Raw genomic sequence first — 20,075 nt, forward strand, 5'->3', positions numbered from 1 at the left:
TAATGCTGCCCCCTGTGTACAGGAATACAACTGCTATAATGCTGCCCCCTGTGTACAGGAATACAACTGCTATAATGCTGCCCCCTGTGTACAGGAATACAACTGCTATAATGCTGCCCCCTGTGTACAGGAATACAACTGCTATAATGCTGCCCCCTGTGTACAGGAATACAACTGCTATAATGCTGCCCCCTGTGTACAGGAATACAACTGCTATAATGCTGCCCCCTGTGTACAGGAATACAACTGCTATAAATGCTGCCCCCTGTGTACAGGAATACAACTGCTATAAATGCTGCCCCCTGTGTACAGGAATACAACTGCTATAATGCCGCCCCCTGTGTACAGGAATACAACTGCTATAATGCCGCCCCCTGTGTACAGGAATACAACTGCTATAATGCCGCCCCCTGTGTACAGGAATACAACTGCTATAATGCCGCCCCCTGTGTACAGGAATACAACTGCTATAATGCCGCCCCCTGTGTACAGGAATACAACTGCTATAATGCCGCCCCCTGTGTACAGGAATACAACTGCTATAATGCCGCCCCCTGTGTACAGGAATACAACTGCTATAATGCCGCCCCCTGTGTACAGGAATACAACTGCTATAATGCCGCCCCCTGTGTACAGGAATACAACTGCTATAATGCCGCCCCCTGTGTACAGGAATACAACTGCTATAATGCCGCCCCCTGTGTACAGGAATACAACTGCTATAATGCCGCCCCCTGTGTACAGGAATACAACTGCTATAATGCCGCCCCCTGTGTACAGGAATACAACTGCTATAATGCCGCCCCCTGTGTACAGGAATACAACTGCTATAATGCCGCCCCCTGTGTACAAGAATACAACTGCTATAATACCGCCCCCTGTGTACAAGAATACAACTACTATAATACCGCCCCCTATGTACAAGAATACAACTACTATAATACCGCCCCCTATGTACAGGAATACAACTACTATAATACCGCCCCCTATGTACAGGAATATAACTACTATAATACTGCCCCTATGTACAAGAATATAACTACTATAATACTGCCCCCTATGTACAGGAATATAACTACTATAATACCGCCCCCTGTGTACATGAGATATAATACAGAGAACAGTTTTGCAGCTTTACAATAAATTACATTTTATTTGGAGATTATAAATTACATGAAACATTTGATGTGGGGTAACGATCACCTCTGTGGGGTCATGTAGGAGTATAGCGGTATATAAGGGTATATAGATTTATACCGTACTGGGGAATTAACCCTTCCTTTCCTTAGGTTGTGATACTGTTGGTTTGCACATAATCTACAACCTGGCGCCCCCTCCTGGTGACTACATGGAGGAGGCGGAGTCTTATGGATTCTCACCCTTCCCACCCAATTATTCTAAAGTGACATTTTCGCCACCTGGAAAATACAAAAACTTCTATATTATGTACAGTAATTTACAGTGAAACGTCAGTTCATTGTCTTCAAGATGGCCGCCCCCGCCGCCTTCCCCCACCATAACAAAACGGAAGATGTGCTGATCGAGAGGGTAATGGATGTGAGGGGCGGGATCTTATAATACTGCTATAATGGAGCTCATTTACCGTATGGGAATCACATGACCACATATGCCCCTCCCCTCTGCGCACTCCTCTCCAATCACATGACTTTGCACAGCTGTGACTCCTCAACAACAGGAAGTATCTTGTGTATACAGTCAGGTGGGAGGAGCCTGCGTCACTGGATGTTTTAATGAGCCAATGGCGGCCATTTTACTGACAAACACGTGATCGTATTATCAAAAAAAACATGGATTTCATTTCTGTCACAAAATAAACTTGTCTCCTGCCCTTAGCAACCAATCACAGCACAAGTACTACGTGTGAGAAATGTAAGCTCAGCTCTGATTGGTTGCTTTGGGTGTCACATATTCTTTTGCTCATGGATAAGATGGTGGATGTTGGCGTCCCCCGCGCTGCTGCGTTCTGTGGAAAAACATCCGATTTGTAGATAAATATAATAAATAAAAGGGGTTGGAGAGTGGGGGGCGGGTCCTGCTGTTGCTATGGACGGACGCCATTTTGGATGTCTCCTTGCCTTCGAGGGCCTGTCCTCTGTATTAGACGTGGAGCGGAGACCTTTGTATTCTCGTTTTACGTCTTTGGCGATTTCCACAATCGTCCATTTGCGGCCTCCTCCTTGTCGGCCATTTTATCACCTCAGTATCTTAGAACAGGTTTGTCTTAAGGACATTTGGCTTCCGATGAAATGTAGACAAGACACCGGCGAAGGGTCCCGGCACGGCGTCTGCGGGCTGCCAGGCCTTGAGGAGGTCCGCGGTGCTGCTGCTGGTGGGGACTCCGGGCCATAGTGGGGGCTTCAGGGTCTGACTGCTGTGACTGGGGGGCACCAGGCTGTTACCACTGCCCGGGCTGGGGCTCAGGCTGCCCCCCGGACTGTTCAGACTCGCTGCCGTGGGCAAGGACGCTGTGCTGTCAGGGGTCGGGCTGCAGTTGGATTCCTTGGACTCGTCATCTTCCGATGATGACGTTGGGTCAGACTTTTTACCATTCGTTCCTCCATTTCCACCACTTCCAGATTTGGAATTTGCCGCTCTTTCTTGCTTGCGGAATTTAGCTCTTCTGTTCTGGAACCAAACCTGAGGATAAAGGGGAAAAAAAGTGTAAGACCAGCAGAATAGTGAGTGCAGCTCTGGAGTATAATACAGGATGTAACTCAGGATCAGTACAGGATAAGTAATGTCATGTATGTACACAGTGACTGCACCAGCAGCAGAATAGTGAGTGCAGCTCTGGAGTATAATACAGGATGTAACTCAGGATCAGTACAGGATAAGTAATGTCATGTATGTACACAGCGACTGCACCAGCAGCAGAATAGTGAGTGCAGCTCTGGGGTATAATACAGGATGTAACTCAGGATCAGTACAGGATAAGTAATGTCATGTATGTACACAGTGACTGCACCAGCAGCAGAATAGTGAGTGCAGCTCTGGAGTATAATACAGGATGTAACTCAGGATCAGTACAGGATAAGTAATGTCATGTATGTACACAGTGACTGCGCCAGCAGCAGAATAGTGAGTGCAGCTCTGGAGTATAATACAGGATGTAACTCAGGATCAGTACAGGATAAGTAATGTCATGTATATACACAGTGACTGCACCAGCAGCAGAATAGTGAGTGCAGCTCTGTGTATAATACAGGATGTAACTCAGGATCAGTACAGGATAAGTAATGTCATGTATGTACACAGTGACTGCACCAGCAGCAGAATAGTGAGTGCAGCTCTGTGTATAATACAGGATGTAACTCAGGATCAGTACAGGATAAGTAATGTCATGTATGTACACAGTGACTGCACCAGCAGCAGAATAGTGAGTGCAGCTCTGGAGTATAATACAGGATGTAACTCAGGATCAGTACAGGATAAGTAATGTCATGTATGTACACAGTGACTGCACCAGCAGCAGAATAGTGAGTGCAGCTCTGGGGTATAATACAGGATGTAACTCAGGATCAGTACAGGATAAGTAATGTCATGTATGTACACAGTGACTGCACCAGCAGCAGAATAGTGAGTGCAGCTCTGGAGTATAATACAGGATGTAACTCAGGATCAGTACAGGATAAGTGATGTCATGTATGTACACAGTGACTGCACCAGCAGCAGAATAGTGAGTTCAGCTCTGGAGTATAATAAAGAATGTATCTCAGGATCTGTACAGGATAAGTAATGTCATGTATGTACACAGTGACTGCACCAGCAGCAGAACAGTGAGTGCAGCTCTGGAGTATAATACAGGATGTAACTCAGGATCAGTACAGGATAAGTAATGTCATGTATGTACAGTGACTGCACCAGCAGCAGAATAGTGAGTGCAGCTCTGGAGTATAATACAGGATGTAACTTAGGATCAGTACAGGATAAGTAATGTCATGTATGTACACAGTGACTGCACCAGCAGCAGAATAGTGAGTGCAGCTCTGCGGTATAATACAGGATGTAACTCAGGATCAGTACAGGATAAGTAATGTCATGTATGTACACAGTGACTGCACCAGCAGCAGAATAGTGAGTGCAGCTCTGGAGTATAATACAGGATGTAACTCAGGATCAGTACAGGATAAGTAATGTCATGTATGTACACAGTGACTGCACCAGCAGCAGAATAGTGAGCGCAGCTCTGGAGTATAATTGTGGACTCCTTACCTGTACTCGGGCTTCGGTCAGGTCTATCTTGAGTGCCAGCTCCTCTCGGGTGTAGATATCTGGGTAGTGGGTTTCGGCGAATACCCTCTCCAGTTCTTTTAGTTGGGAGCTGGTGAACGTTGTCCGGATTCTCCGCTGTTTCCGCTTCTCGTTGATGCTGGACGGGTCGGAGAAGAACTTGTAGGGTACTGTGTGCAGGAAGAGATTGGGTCAGGCCTGACATAATATATACACAGGATACATGAAGACTGGCATCATATGCCTGCGGGTTATTGTTCTCTGGTATCAGGCATATGGCGCTGCAGGGGAAGGTCTGTGTGCGGTTTATAGGGAGAGTCAGAGCTGCAGATAGAAGATGCTAATACAGACCAGACACTACGTGATATTGGACTCTGGTAGGGACCGGTGTGTGATCATGGAGACCAGTAGGGACCGGTGTGTGATCATGGAGACCAGTAGGGACCTGTGTGTGATCATGGAGACCAGTAGGGACCTGTGTGTGATCATGGAGACCAGTAGGGACCGGTGTGTGATCATGGAGACCAGTAGGGACCGGTGTGTGATCATGGAGACCAGTAGGGACCGGTGTGTGATCATGGAGACCAGTAGGGACCGGTGTGTGATCATGGAGACCAGTAGGGACCGGTGTGTGATCATGGAGACCAGTAGGGACCGGTGTGTGATCATGGAGACCAGTAGGGACCGGTGTGTGATCATGGAGACCAGTAGGGACCTGTGTGTGATCATGGAGACCAGTAGGGACCGGTGTGTGATCATGGAGACCAGTAGGGACCGGTGTGTGATCATGGAGACCAGTAGGGACCGGTGTGTGATCATGGAGACCAGTAGGGACCGGTGTGTGATCATGGAGACCAGTAGGGACCGGTGTGTGATCATGGAGACCAGTAGGGACCGGTGTGTGATCATGGAGACCAGTAGGGACCGGTGTGTGATCATGGAGACCAGTAGGGACCGGTGTGTGATCATGGAGACCAGTAGGGACCGGTGTGTGATCATGGAGACCAGTAGGGACCGGTGTGTGATCATGGAGACCAGTAGGGACCGGTGTGTGATCATGGAGACCAGTAGGGACCGGTGCGTGATCATGGAGACCAATAGGGACCGGTGCGTGATCATGGAGACCAATAGGGACCGGTGCGTGATCATGGAGACCAGTGGGGGATAGTGTGTGGTGATGCTGTATAGATTGTCAGCTCTTGGTCTGGTAGGACCAGTGGGGGATAGTGTGTGGTGATGCTGTATAGATTGTCAGCTCTTGGTCTGGTAGGACCAGTGGGGGATAGTGTGTGGTGATGCTGTATAGATTGTCAGCTCTTGGTCTGGGGACCAGTGGGGGATAGTGTGTGGTGATGCTGTATAGATTGTCAGCTCTTGGTCTGGTAGGACCAGTGGGTGATAGTGTGTGGTGATGCTGTATAGATTGTCAGCTCTTGGTCTGGGGACCAGTGGGGGATAGTGTGTGGTGATGCTGTATAGATTGTCAGCTCTTGGTCTGGGGACCAGTGGGGGATAGTGTGTGGTGATGCTGTATAGATTGTCAGCTCTTGGTCTGGGGACCAGTGGGGGATAGTGCGTGGTGATGCTGTATAGATTGTCAGCTCTTGGTCTGGTAGGACCAGTGGGGGATAGTGTGTGGTGATGCTGTATAGATTGTCAGCTCTTGGTCTGGTAGGACCAGTGGGGGATAGTGTGTGGTGATGCTGTATAGATTGTCAGCTCTTGGTCTGGTAGGACCAGTGGGGGATAGTGTGCGGTGATGCTGTATAGATTGTCAGCTCTTGGTCTGGTAGGACCAGTGGGGGATAGTGTGCGGTGATGCTGTATAGATTGTCAGCTCTTGGTCTGGTAGGACCAGTGGGGGATAGTGTGCGGTGATGCTGTATAGATTGTCAGCTCTTGGTCTGGTAGGACCAGTGGGGGATAGTGTGTGGTGATGCTGTATAGATTGTCAGCTCTTGGTCTGGTAGGACCAGTGGGGGATAGTGTGTGGTGATGCTGTATAGATTGTCAGCTCTTGGTCTGGGGACCAGTGGGGGATAGTGTGTGGTGATGCTGTATAGATTGTCAGCTCTTGGTCTGGTAGGACCAGTGGGGGATAGTGTGTGGTGATGCTGTATAGATTGTCAGCTCTTGGTCTGGTAGGACCAGTGGGGGATAGTGTGTGGTGATGCTGTATAGATTGTCAGCTCTTGGTCTGGGGACCAGTGGGGGATAGTGTGTGGTGATGCTGTATAGATTGTCAGCTCTTGGTCTGGGGACCAGTGGGGGATAGTGTGTGGTGATGCTGTATAGATTGTCAGCTCTTGGTCTGGGGACCAGTGGGGGATAGTGTGTGGTGATGCTGTATAGATTGTCAGCTCTTGGTCTGGTAGGACCAGTGGGGGATAGTGTGTGGTGATGCTGTATAGATTGTCAGCTCTTGGTCTGGTAGGACCAGTGGGGGATAGTGTGTGGTGATGCTGTATAGATTGTCAGCTCTTGGTCTGGTAGGACCAGTGGGGGATAGTGTGCGGTGATGCTGTATAGATTGTCAGCTCTTGGTCTGGGGACCAGTGGGGGATAGTGCGTGGTGATGCTGTATAGATTGTCAGCTCTTGGTCTGGTAGGACCAGTGGGGGATAGTGTGTGGTGATGCTGTATAGATTGTCAGCTCTTGGTCTGGTAGGACCAGTGGGGGATAGTGTGTGGTGATGCTGTATAGATTGTCAGCTCTTGGTCTGGGGACCAGTGGGGGATAGTGTGTGGTGATGCTGTATAGATTGTCAGCTCTTGGTCTGGTAGGACCAGTGGGGGATAGTGTGTGGTGATGCTGTATAGATTGTCAGCTCTTGGTCTGGTAGGACCAGTGGGGGATAGTGTGTGGTGATGCTGTATAGATTGTCAGCTCTTGGTCTGGCAGGGACCAGTGGGGGATAGTGTGTGGTGATGCTGTATAGATTGTCAGCTCTTGGTCTGGTAGGACCAGTGGGGGATAGTGTGTGGTGATGCTGTATAGATTGTCAGCTCTTGGTCTGGTAGGGACCAGTGGGGGATAGTGTGTGGTGATGCTGTATAGATTGTCAGCTCTTGGTCTGGTAGGGACCAGTGGGGGATAGTGTGTGGTGATGCTGTACAGATTGTCAGCTCTTGGTCTGGTAGGACCAGTGGGGGATAGTGTGTGGTGATGCTGTATAGATTGTCAGCTCTTGGTCTGGTAGGGACCAGTGGGGGATAGTGTGTGGTGATGCTGTATAGATTGTCAGCTCTTGGTCTGGTAGGACCAGTGGGGGATAGTGTGTGGTGATGCTGTATAGATTGTCAGCTCTTGGTCTGGTAGGACCAGTGGGGGATAGTGTGTGGTGATGCTGTATAGATTGTCAGCTCTTGGTCTGGTAGGACCAGTGGGGGATAGTGTGTGGTGATGCTGTATAGATTGTCAGCTCTTGGTCTGGTAGGACCAGTGGGGGATAGTGTGTGGTGATGCTGTATAGATTGTCAGCTCTTGGTCTGGTAGGACCAGTGGGGGATAGTGTGTGGTGATGCTGTATAGATTGTCAGCTCTTGGTCTGGTAGGACCAGTGGGGGATAGTGTGTGGTGATGCTGTATAGATTGTCAGCTCTTGGTCTGGTAGGACCAGTGGGGGATAGTGTGTGGTGATGCTGTATAGATTGTCAGCTCTTGGTCTGGTAGGACCAGTGGGGGATAGTGTGTGGTGATGCTGTATAGATTGTCAGCTCTTGGTCTGGTAGGACCAGTGGGGGATAGTGTGTGGTGATGCTGTATAGATTGTCAGCTCTTGGTCTGGTAGGACCAGTGGGGGATAGTGTGTGGTGATGCTGTATAGATTGTCAGCTCTTGGTCTGGCTATGGTGGTCTCCTGTCCATCATGCAGTGACCAGCAGTAATTAGCCTAATGAATGGGGCTGTGTCCCTCCCTGCAGGGTATAATGGCCCCGGAGCCGCAGGAGGTGACTGTCCTTTCTCATTCTGTGGAGGGGCAGGGAGGGGCCCCCGGCTGGGGCCCTGCAGGGGCCGCTCTGGATACAATGTAGCAGGGAAAGGGCTGGATACAATGTTAACACTTCAAAGGAAGGATCAGTCTCCGGGGTCTCCTGCACTTTGAAGCCTCAGTCCTGATAGGGACCCCCCATACTGAGGACCCCTATACACTGGAGACTCACCTCCCCCCATTCACCGGGTAGTAGTCCACCCCCTACTCATCTTCTCTGGGATGTCGGGGGTTGTAGTGCCGAGACCCCACATAATCATAATAGGCCCTCACAACATCACAGCAGTCTCCCCATAGGACGATTCTATATCGTGATAACATCTAGACCGACATCCTGACAGTGATCGGTGCATTCACACGGGACGATGTTCTGCGGTAATTCCAACGATTATAATACATTATAATCTACGGGTTATTATCAAGGAGATGCGAGGATTTCCTAATATTATAATTATATTATATTATTTTCATCTCGCGATATGAGGGTCTCCTATAGATTAGGGATCGTCCGATGATTTTGTAACGATCTACAATAAAACATCCTGAGACATGACATCCATTATCTCATTCATGTATAAGGAATATTTATCGATGTATCACGATATGAAGGTTACATGACGGAATATTTCGTAAAATGATGAGAATATTTCAGTAAATCATTTGGGGCAGTTATTTAATTGTTTAATATCAGGAATTTATAGTCATATTTTTTTCTTTTTTTTACTGGCACGGGAATGTATCACATAATTATAATGTTATGTCGCGATATTATATATAATAGAGCAATGTATGGTGTAGTGTTTTGTGATAGAATAAGATGATATTATTTTCTCCTATAATATACAGATTATAAAGTAACAAGACAGAGATAATGTACAAGAACCTTATATCAGATATAATGCTCTAGAAATATTATATTATCGTATGAGTTTTTTTATGTAAATGAAGACTTTGTAGTCAAACACTCACTAATAGAAATTTAAACTCCCAAATTCAAAGATATTTTTTTTTTGCATGATGCGGTAATATCGCGACATGAGGGTTAATCGTGAACAGCAGAAAGTTCTAACTATTTTATATAAGGATCTCATAAAATGTTAAAACAAAAATAGTTTATTCAATTTTTTAAAAAAATTACACTTTTTATATTGCGATATGGAAAAGATGACCAAATATTGTGATAAAATATTTTATACAAAGTTAACCTGAAAATCTGCAGTACAGAATTGTCAAATGATAAAAATCGATGCTTCCAGTATTGTCCCGGTATTTGTACTGTAGTGTTTTATAGAGTATTGCGATATTAGTGCGATTGTTGTATAACAGTGTGTATAATTGCTATATCCTAATATCCTACTATGAAGGTGTTATTATAACAGGTGAATTTATTATAAATGTCCTTATTATTTTATCGCTGTGACAATACAACCAATGGACGACAAATTATTAAAAAAAAACGCAATAGTTGTAGATTTGATTGTAATAGATCAATCATTTTGCAGATAATGAATAAGAAATCTGGGAATGATATAAGAAGATCTTAGAAGGTGATGGTCGGGGTTGTGCTTATTTTTCTGCAAAATCTTTCTGAACGAAAAACATCGGACGATGTCATCGCAATAATAATAATTATTATTGTTATCAATAATTATAACAAGGGAGAAGGAGAACATCCTGACACTATTATAGTTGCGTTTGTTCCTGATATCGTGACAGATACAATGATCAGATTGTGGAACTCGTCCCTACTGAGGAGAACGACACAGCGATCGCGTGCTCCTGTATATCGTGACATGGAAAGAATCCAATTCAAATCCGGATGTAGTCGGGTTTATCGCTATTTATAGGAGGAATGAAAGATCGCAAAATATGATGAAGGCTGCGACAAGGAGGAATATCCCCCGATATATACAAAGATCTCCAATCCCATCGCCTTCTATTATCAGGTACAGAACCAACACAACATTCAGGACCCCCTTTAACAAAGATTGGGGTCACAGAGAATATCCAGAGCAGTCGGATGCCTTATATAGGAGATATCGGGTACATATCGGGTGTCATTAAAGATGACAGCTGATCCCTGAGTTGCCCACCTACCGGGCTCCTTATATGACATGGGTAGTTACAGGGATATGTTTGACAGAGGCAGCAGTGGGAGATCCTCTATAGGGGACAGTTACCTGCACTCACCTTTGTAGTCGGGAGGGGATCTGGAGTCAGGGATGTTGGACTCCTATAAAGGATATCTAGGATTCATTGCTGGATAAATGTGGTATGCAGCGGGGTTGGGGTTCTTGGGGTGCAGTTTTCAGAGCTGCATTGTAGTCGGATGAAGTATCTAGGTGTTCAGTTAGGAGGAGTGGGGGACCTCTAGTATCAGAGGGGTTCACCTGGTCAGGGGTGGGATGCGGCAGCTTGCGGTTCCTAGGGTGCAGTTTTTAGAGATATAGTGTAGTCGGATGAAGTAACTGAGGGTGCATTTATTAGGGGTGCACTCACTCACCGGTAAAAAGGGAATACCTCTGGTCCTTTCCTGGTCGGGGGTGGGTGGCATATATCAGGGGTGGGGTGTAGTCGGATGGGGTAGTTATGGGAGGTGGGTGTAGTCGGATGGGGTAGTTATGGTAGGTGGGTGTAGTCGGATGCAGTTGTACTCACCTGTGGAGTAGGGGGAGGGCTGGTGGTCCCGCAGGGCGCCCAGGGTGCAGCTGGCCGGGGTGAGCGGGGGGCAGCCGGGGTTGGCAGTGAAGCTGCCCCGGATGGGGGTGTACTGGAAGGAGTTGGCCTGGCTGCAGCTGCTGTACTCGGCGTAGGCAGAGGCTTCCATGGCGGCCATGCACGAGTCATAGGAGTTGAGGTAAGAGTAATCCATGCTGAGGGCTCCCGGCACATCCCGCATCTGCCGCCGCCCGGGCTCCTGCAGCTCTAATACCCGGACCCTGGGCGCCCCGCCCCCTGCCCCGCCCCCTGTCACTCACCTCTTGTCTGGGGGGGTCTCACTGTCATGATAGGGGATTATAATGGTACAAGGCTGCGTCACATCATCAGAGCATTATATGGTTATAATAAACCGCTTCATTGTGTCCCAATACCCAAACCAGCAGGTGATTATATGGTTATTATAGCGCAGTCACCTTATTACCCTGCGATATCACATTATACTGGGGGAGTCTACATAGTAATCACCATGATAGAGCATTATAAGGCTATAATAGTACAGTGCTGTGCGATATATTACACTATTACTATACTACAGCTCAGTATCATTATAACAATACAGTGCTGTGCGATATATAACATTATTACTATACTATAGCTATAATAATAATAATAATAATAATATTACATTGCTGTGTGATATATAACATTATTACAGCTCTGTGACATTATATTACAGAGCTGCCTGATACCTTATTATATAAGTCTATCGCTCTCTCTCTGTACTAGAGCTTTATATGGTTATTACAGTCCAGCAGGTGCTTATACCGCTGTGGTTACTATAAGGTTATAACAGGTTCCCGGGCAAAGGACATTACATGACGATCCTCTCTTTATATCGCGATAGGGAGGATGAGGTCGGTTGTTGTAGTAATAAATGATTATTATAATGATGATGATATAATGGTTTGTGTCTGAACAGCAGGAACATCCGGGAATTATAATAATAATAACAATCTATAATGCTACATGATGGATAATCCTGTCTCCCAATATAATATAATAAGCGCCGCATGTGATCAGGGAGATATATGACGTGCAGTGACGTCATGCATTGCAGCTATAATATAAGGGGGGGGGGGCGCCATCTTTATGTCTCACATCCGGGGAAATTCAACGAAATCTGATGCCAGGAGGCAGATGTGGAGATTATAATCTCATGTGATGGAGACTCCGACCCCCCCAGAACGACGGGCGGCGGCGGAGGGGTTAATGGCTGCTAATAACGTTATAACAGGTGCAGGGTGATGATGAATCCTCAGTGCACAATAATAACATTATTACATCACCAGCAAACATTATAACCTGGTCATATCAGCCACATTATATCATGACCGCGGATTATAACATTATAATGTATTAACTGCACAATATGGAAGGACGATTATATCCCCACAATACATTATAATATAATTACAGCAGATTATAACACACACATATATGTAATACATTTTATAGAAAGATAATTATATCATCACTACACATTATACCATTATATTATACGAACTAGACATAATATAAGTGCAGCCGATTAGAATATATTTATATATATTACACATTATAGAATGGTTATACTATTATAACATGAGTCTCCTCATTGTTTATTATAACATGATTATAAATCTTCACTGTATATTATAACATGATTATATCCTCACTGTACATTATAAGATCATAAGAGTACAGTAGATGATAATATTCATATATTCTAATCACTGCACAGTATAAGGTTATTATTCCCCCACTACACGTGATACTATAATGATACAACACTGGATATTATAATACTGGCTACAGCATATAATAGTATAATAGCAGTAGTATTATATCGTCATACACCCTCCAGTAATAAGGTTATTGTTCACACATCGCAGCCATGTGCAGTATATGAGATGTTTATATAGGTGTATATACAGGTGTATATAGGTGTGTGTATACAGGTGTATACTGTGTGTATGGGTTATGTATAGGTAGAATGTGTAAATGTGATGTGTTATATGTTACATGTGTCAAACAAAAAAGACACAAGTCACATGACCGGGACAATACATCCTCAGAACGTCACAACAAAACCATAGAATAAAAACATAAAAAATGGCAACAAAGTCACAACATGTTCTGATCCAGGGAAAGCCAACATATAATAGTGCTGGCTACATGTGTGACGTGTATACTGTATGATGGGATTATATATGTGATGTGTATACTGTATGATGGGATTATATATGTGATGTGTATACTGTATGATGGGATTATATATGTGATGTGTATACTGTGTGATGGGATTATATATGTGATGTGTATACTGTATGATGGGATTATATATGTGATGTGTATACTGTGTGATGGGATTATATATGTGATGTGTATACTGTATGATGGGATTATATATGTGATGTGTATACTGTATGATGGGATTATATATGTGATGTGTATACTGTATGATGGGATTATATATGTGATGTGTATACTGTGTGATGGGATTTTATATGTTATGTGTATACTGTATGATGGGATTATATATGTGATGTGTATACTGTATGATGGGATTATATATGTGATGTGTATACTGTATGATGGTATGATATGTGTGACGTGTATACTGTATGATGGTATGATATGTGTGACGTGTATACTGTATGATGGTATTATATGTGTGTATGGGTTATGTATAGTTATAATGTGTAAATGTGATGTGTTGGTGTGATGGTATTATATGGGCACTGTGTGATGGTATTACATGGGCACTGTGTGATGGTATTATATGGACACTGTGTGATGGTATTACATGGGCACTGTGTGATGGTATTATATGGGCACTGTGTGATGGTATTATATGGGCACTGTGTGATGGTATTATCAGGCATGTGTGATGGTATTACATGGGCACTGTGTGATGGTAATATATATGGGCACTGTGTGATGGTATTATATGGACACTGTGTGATGGTATTACACGGGCACTGTGTGATGGTATTATATGGACACTGTGTGATGGTATTACACGGGCACTGTGTGATGGTATTATATGGACACTGTGTGATGGTATTACATGGGCACTGTGTGATGGTAATATATATGGGCACTGTATGATGGTATTACATGGGCACTGTGTGATGGTATTATACGGGCACTGTGTGATGGTATTACATGGGCACTGTGTGATGGTATTACATGGGCACTGTATGATGGTATTACATGGGCACTGTGTGATGGTATTATACGGGCACTGTGTGATGGTATTACATGGGCACTGTATGATGGTATTACATGGGCACTGTGTGATGGTATTATACGGGCACTGTGTGATGGTATTATACGGGCACTGTGTGATGGTATTACATGGGCACTGTGTGATGGTATTACATGGGCACTGTATGATGGTATTACATGGGCACTGTATGATGGTATTACATGGGCACTGTATGATGGTATTATCAGGCATGTGTGATGGTATTACATGGGCACAGGGTGATGGTATTATCAGGCATGTGTGATGGTATTATATGGGCAGTGTATTATGTTATCTGGGCACAGTATGCTGGTATTATCTGGGTAATGTATAATGTTATTATGTGGGTACTGTATGATAATTTTATTTGAGTACTGTATGGTGGTATTATCTGGGTACTGTATGGTGGTATTATCTGGGTAATGTCTGGTTATCTGGGCACATTATAGTGGCAGTAGTGGATTACAATACTGGGGGATTGGGCACCATGGCCACCCAAAGCACTGACTGACTTCATACTGAGAAGGACCTTCATCCATGAAATCCTCATACATCGCTCCTGTTCTCTATACACATGGACAACATGAGCCATTTCAGTACTTTTGAAGGTCCTCTAAAGGTCCTGAAACCACAGATTTCCAATCCTCCATTCCCCAAAAAGCTGATCCTAGCACCACATGTAGGGAGTGACTCCAGACTCGTAGGGGCCATAATATTCTTACAGCTCATAGCCCATGGCAGTCTTATTCCTGCCCTGTATAGTGGTATTGTATGGGCACTGCATTATGTTATCTGAGCACAGTATGGTGGTATTATCTGGGCACTGCATTATGTTATCTGAGCACAGTATGGTGGTATTATCTGGGCACTGCATTATGTTATCTGAGCACAGTATGGTGGTATTATCTGGGCACTGCATTATGTTATCTGAGCACAGTATGGTGGTATTATCTGGGCACTGCATTATGTTATCTGAGCACAGTATGGTGGTATTATCTGACAGTTATTATTTGGTGGTATTATTTGTGTGCTGTATGTCATTACTTGCACACTATATGGCGGCACATTGTTGCATTATACAGGGTATATACAGGCAGTGTATGTGGCAGTTTTATTACAGATAATGGATTATGACTTGAGATGTCACTCTGCTCCTCTGCCACTAGAGGGCGGTGTTTAGTTAATTTGATTACTGATCCAGATGTCAGGGGTCAGGAGCCAAGCGGTAACCCTACATCATGGCCGGACACTGGGGACCCCATAGAGAAGAGACCCCTAATAGAGGAGGTACAATCTATTACTCTCTGTTATCAGCCATTCCATCCTGGGGAGAGGAGACTGTACAGGGGGGATACAATCTATTACTCTCTGTTATCAGCCATTTCATCCTGGGGAGAGGAGACTGTACAGGGGGATACAATCTATTACTCTCTGTTATCAGCCATTTCATCCTGGGGAGAGGAGACTGTACAGGGGGGATACAATCTATTACTCTCTGTTATCAGCCATTTCATCCTGGGGAGAGGAGACTGTACAGGGGGGATACAATCTATTACTCTCTGTTATCAGCCGTTTCATCCCGGGGAGAGGAGACTGTACAGGGGGGATACAATCTATTACTCTCTGTTATCAGCCATTTCATCCTGGGGAGAGGAGACTGTACAGGGGGATACAATCTATTACTCTCTGTTATCAGCCATTACATCCTGGGGAGAGGAGACTGTACAGGGGGGATACAATCTATTACTCTCTGTTATCAGCCATTACATCCCGGGGAGAGGAGACTGTACAGGAGGATACAATCTATTACTCTCTGTTATCAGCCATTACATCCTGGGGAGAGGAGACTGTACAGGGGGGATACAATCTATTACTCTCTGTTATCAGCCATTACATCCTGGGGAGAGGAGACTGTACAGGGGGATACAATCTATTACTCTCTGTTATCCGCCATTACATCATGGGGAGAGGAGACTGTACAGGGGGATACAATCTATTACTCTCTGTTATCAGCCATTTCATCCTGGGGAGAGGAGACTGTACAGGGGGATACAATCTATTACTCTCTGTTATCAGCCATTACATCCTGGGGAGAGGAGACTGTACAGGGGGGGGATACAATCTATTACTCTCTGTTATCAGCCATTACATCCTGGGGAGAGGAGACTGTACAGGGGGATACAATCTATTACTCTCTGTTATCAGCCATTACATCCTGGGGAGAGGAGACTGTACAGGGGGATACAATCTATTACTCTCTGTTATCAGCCATTACATCCTGGGGAGAGGAGACTGTACAGGGGGATACAATCTATTACTCTCTGTTATCAGCCATTACATCCTGGGGAGGGGAGACTGTACAGGGGGGATACAATCTATTACTCTCTGTTATCAGCCATTACACCCCGGGGAGAGGAGACTGTACAGGGGGGATACAATCTATTACTCTCTGTTATCAGCCATTTCATCCTGGGGAGAGGAGACTGTACAGGGGGGATACAATCTATTACTCTCTGTTATCAGCCATTACATCCTGGGGAGAGGAGACTGTACAGGGGGATACAATCTATTACTCTCTGTTATCAGCCATTACATCCTGGGGAGAGGAGACTGTACAGGGGGATACAATCTATTACTCTCTGTTATCAGCCATTACATCCTGGGGAGAGGAGACTGTACAGGGGGATACAATCTATTACTCTCTGTTATCAGCCATTACATCCTGGGGAGGGGAGACTGTACAGGGGGGATACAATCTATTACTCTCTGTTATCAGCCATTACACCCCGGGGAGAGGAGACTGTACAGGGGGGATACAATCTATTACTCTCTGTTATCAGCCATTTCATCCTGGGGAGAGGAGACTGTACAGGGGGATACAATCTATTACTCTCTGTTATCAGCTATTACATCCCGGGGAGAGGAGACTGTACAGGGGGATACAATCTATTACTCTCTGTTATCAGCCATTTCATCCTGGGGAGAGGAGACTGTACAGGGGGATACAATCTATTACTCTCTGTTATCAGCCATTACATCCTGGGGAGAGGAGACTGTACAGGGGGGATACAATCTATTACTCTCTGTTATCAGCCATTTCACCCTGGGGAGAGGTGACTGTACAGGGGGGATACAATCTATTACTCTCTGTTATCAGCCATTACATCCTGGGGAGAGGAGACTGTACAGGGGGATACAATCTATTACTCTCTGTTATCAGCCATTACATCCTGGGGAGAGGAGACTGTACAGGGGGGATACAATCTATTACTCTCTGTTATCAGCCATTTCATCCTGGGGAGAGGAGACTGTACAGGGGGGATACAATCTATTACTCTCTGTTATCAGCCATTTCATCCTGGGGAGAGGAGACTGTACAGGGGGATACAATCTATAACTCTCTGTTATCAGCCATTACATCCTGGGGAGAGGAGACTGTACAGGGGGATACAATCTATTACTCTCTGTTATCAGCCATTACATCCTGGGGACAGGAGACTGTACAGGGGGGATACAATCTATTACTCTCTGTTATCAGCCATTACATCCTGGGGAGAGGAGACTGTACAGGGGGATACAATCTATAACTCTCTGTTATCAGCCATTACATCCTGGGGAGAGGAGACTGTACAGGGGGGATACAATCTATTACTCTCTGTTATCAGCCATTTCATCCTGGGGAGAGGAGACTGTACAGGGGGATACAATCTATTACTCTCTGTTATCAGCCATTACACCCCGGGGAGAGGAGACTGTACAGGGGGGATACAATCTATTACTCTCTGTTATCAGCCATTTCATCCTGGGGAGAGGAGACTGTACAGGGGGATACAATCTATTACTCTCTGTTATCAGCCATTTCATCCTGGGGAGAGGAGACTGTACAGGGGGGATACAATCTATTACTCTCTGTTATCAGCCATTACATCCTGGGGAGAGGTGACTGTACAGGGGGGATACAATCTATTACTCTCTGTTATCAGCCATTACATCCTGGGGAGAGGAGACTGTACAGGGGGATACAATCTATTACTCTCTGTTATCAGCCATTTCATCCTGGGGAGAGGAGACTGTACAGGGGGATACAATCTATTACTCTCTGTTATCAGCCATTACATCCTGGGGAGAGGAGACTGTACAGGGGGGATACAATCTATTACTCTCTGTTATCAGCCATTTCATCCTGGGGAGAGGAGACTGTACAGGGGGATATAATCTATTACTCTCTGTTATCAGCCATTTCATCCTGGGGAGAGGAGACTGTACAGGGGGGATACAATCTATTACTCTCTGTTATCAGCCATTTCATCCTGGGGAGAGGAGACTGTACAGGGGGATATAATCTATTACTCTCTGTTATCAGCCATTACATCCTGGGGAGAGGAGACTGTACAGGGGGATACAGTCTATTACTCTCTGTTATCAGCCATTACACCCTGGGGAGAGGAGACTGTACAGGGGGGATACAATCTATTACTCTCTGTTATCAGCCATTACATCCCGGGGAGAGGAGACTGTACAGGGGGATACAATCTATTACTCTCTGTTATCAGCCATTTCATCCTGGGGAGAGGAGACTGTACAGGGGGGGATACAATCTATTACTCTCTGTTATCAGCCATTTCATCCTGGGGAGAGGTGACTGTACAGGGGGATACAATCTATTACTCTCTGTTATCAGCCATGTCAGGCTATGAGATTACAATCTATTACTCTCTGTTATCAGCTGCTTCAGGTCTTGTGACTTTCTCTTTTAGCTAATTACTAAAACAAAACCAATCACAGAGCAGCTTTCATCTCTTTTTTACATTTGCTGCATGAAAGCTGTGCTGTGATTGGTTGCTATTGGTAACAAGAGCAGTTCCCCTTAGAGTCGGCTTTCATAGCTCTTTTCCATTGAGGGAGATTTCTTCTCTTACCCACAACGTCCCCCGGTGATCAGGAAAGTGGAGGTGAATCGCTGGGGGTCCTATGGAAAGAACAACCCCATCAAGAACCTTTCTTAGTTGTAACCAATCAAAGTGCCGCTTACATTTCTCAGGCTGCTCTGGTAGCATTGGAGCTGTGCTGTGATTGGTTGCCATCATATTATAATGCTATTATCTTGTATCCGCCATTTTCCCGGTGATTCAGTTCTCCTGTTCTTTCCCAATTATCCGGTGATAGAGGAGCCGCATTTTCCCGACCGGAGATGAGCCTCGTTATCATTTCTAGACAGATAATGACTATTCACAAGAAATATCTCGTCATTTACGAGGGAAATAAATCAGTGTGGAAAGAGGTGATAAAAAGACGAGGCGGCCGGAGACACGGGGGGAATCCGTGCGTCACTGAGGTATACGGATAATATCTGCGGCTGGGAAAGCTGGGTGACAGCCATGACAACAGTGATGCAACTTTCCCATAATCCTGAATGGCTGATTTTAGTATGAGAGATACCAGGGGTGTATGATCCGGAACACCCCCCCCAACGGTGACGGGATCATAGGCGACTATAGGTCTGTAATGGAATGTGCAGATTAAAGGAGCCGCGTCCAGAACGAAGGACCTTATGTACACAGACATCACAGGGTCAGGACTAAAGGGAAATCTCCCCCAACATTGTCTGCCCCATTCATGTGCATCCCAGATGGAAACATCCCATTATATCCCATCATCCCGGCACCAAACATGGATGGAGGGATAGGAGATATGAGATAGATAGATAGAGAGATAGATAGATAGGAGATAGATAGGAGATAGATAGATAGATAGATATATAGATAGATAGATAGATAGATAGATATGAGATAGATAGATATGAGATAGATAGATAGATATGAGATAGATAGATAGATGGATATAGATAGGAGATAGATAGATAGAGAGATATGAGATAGATA

The 20,075-nt window shown here is 45.2% G+C and overlaps 1 protein-coding gene across 1 annotated transcript; it reads right to left on the reverse strand.

The window, feature by feature from the left end:
• Window positions 1-1,136: 1,136 nt before the first annotated feature.
• PHOX2A (paired like homeobox 2A) lies at window positions 1,137-11,173 on the reverse strand. Its single transcript, XM_072132947.1, has 3 exons — window positions 10,902-11,173; window positions 4,234-4,421; window positions 1,137-2,658 (listed from the first exon to the last, which is right to left on the reverse strand). Exons 1-3 carry the CDS (start codon window positions 11,140-11,142, stop codon window positions 2,227-2,229), a joined length of 861 nt encoding a protein of 286 aa, XP_071989048.1. The 5' UTR covers window positions 11,143-11,173; the 3' UTR covers window positions 1,137-2,226.
• Window positions 11,174-20,075: the final 8,902 nt, after the last annotated feature.

The sequence above is a fragment of the Engystomops pustulosus genome, chromosome 2, assembly GCF_040894005.1.
Source record: "Engystomops pustulosus chromosome 2, aEngPut4.maternal, whole genome shotgun sequence".
Lineage (NCBI taxonomy): Eukaryota > Metazoa > Chordata > Amphibia > Anura > Leptodactylidae > Engystomops > Engystomops pustulosus.

Bases quoted from the DNA above. Each gene is read 5' to 3' on its own strand.
- PHOX2A (XM_072132947.1), bottom strand. From the start codon at position 11,142: ATGCGGGATGTGCCGGGAGCCCTCAGCATGGATTACTCTTACCTCAAC. The intron at 4,422-10,901 runs GTGAGTACAACT...TCCTGCACACAG, and splicing joins GCCCTCCCCCTACTCCACAG to TACCCTACAAGTTCTTCTCC. The intron at 2,659-4,233 runs GTAAGGAGTCCA...CTTTATCCTCAG, and splicing joins TGACCGAAGCCCGAGTACAG to GTTTGGTTCCAGAACAGAAG.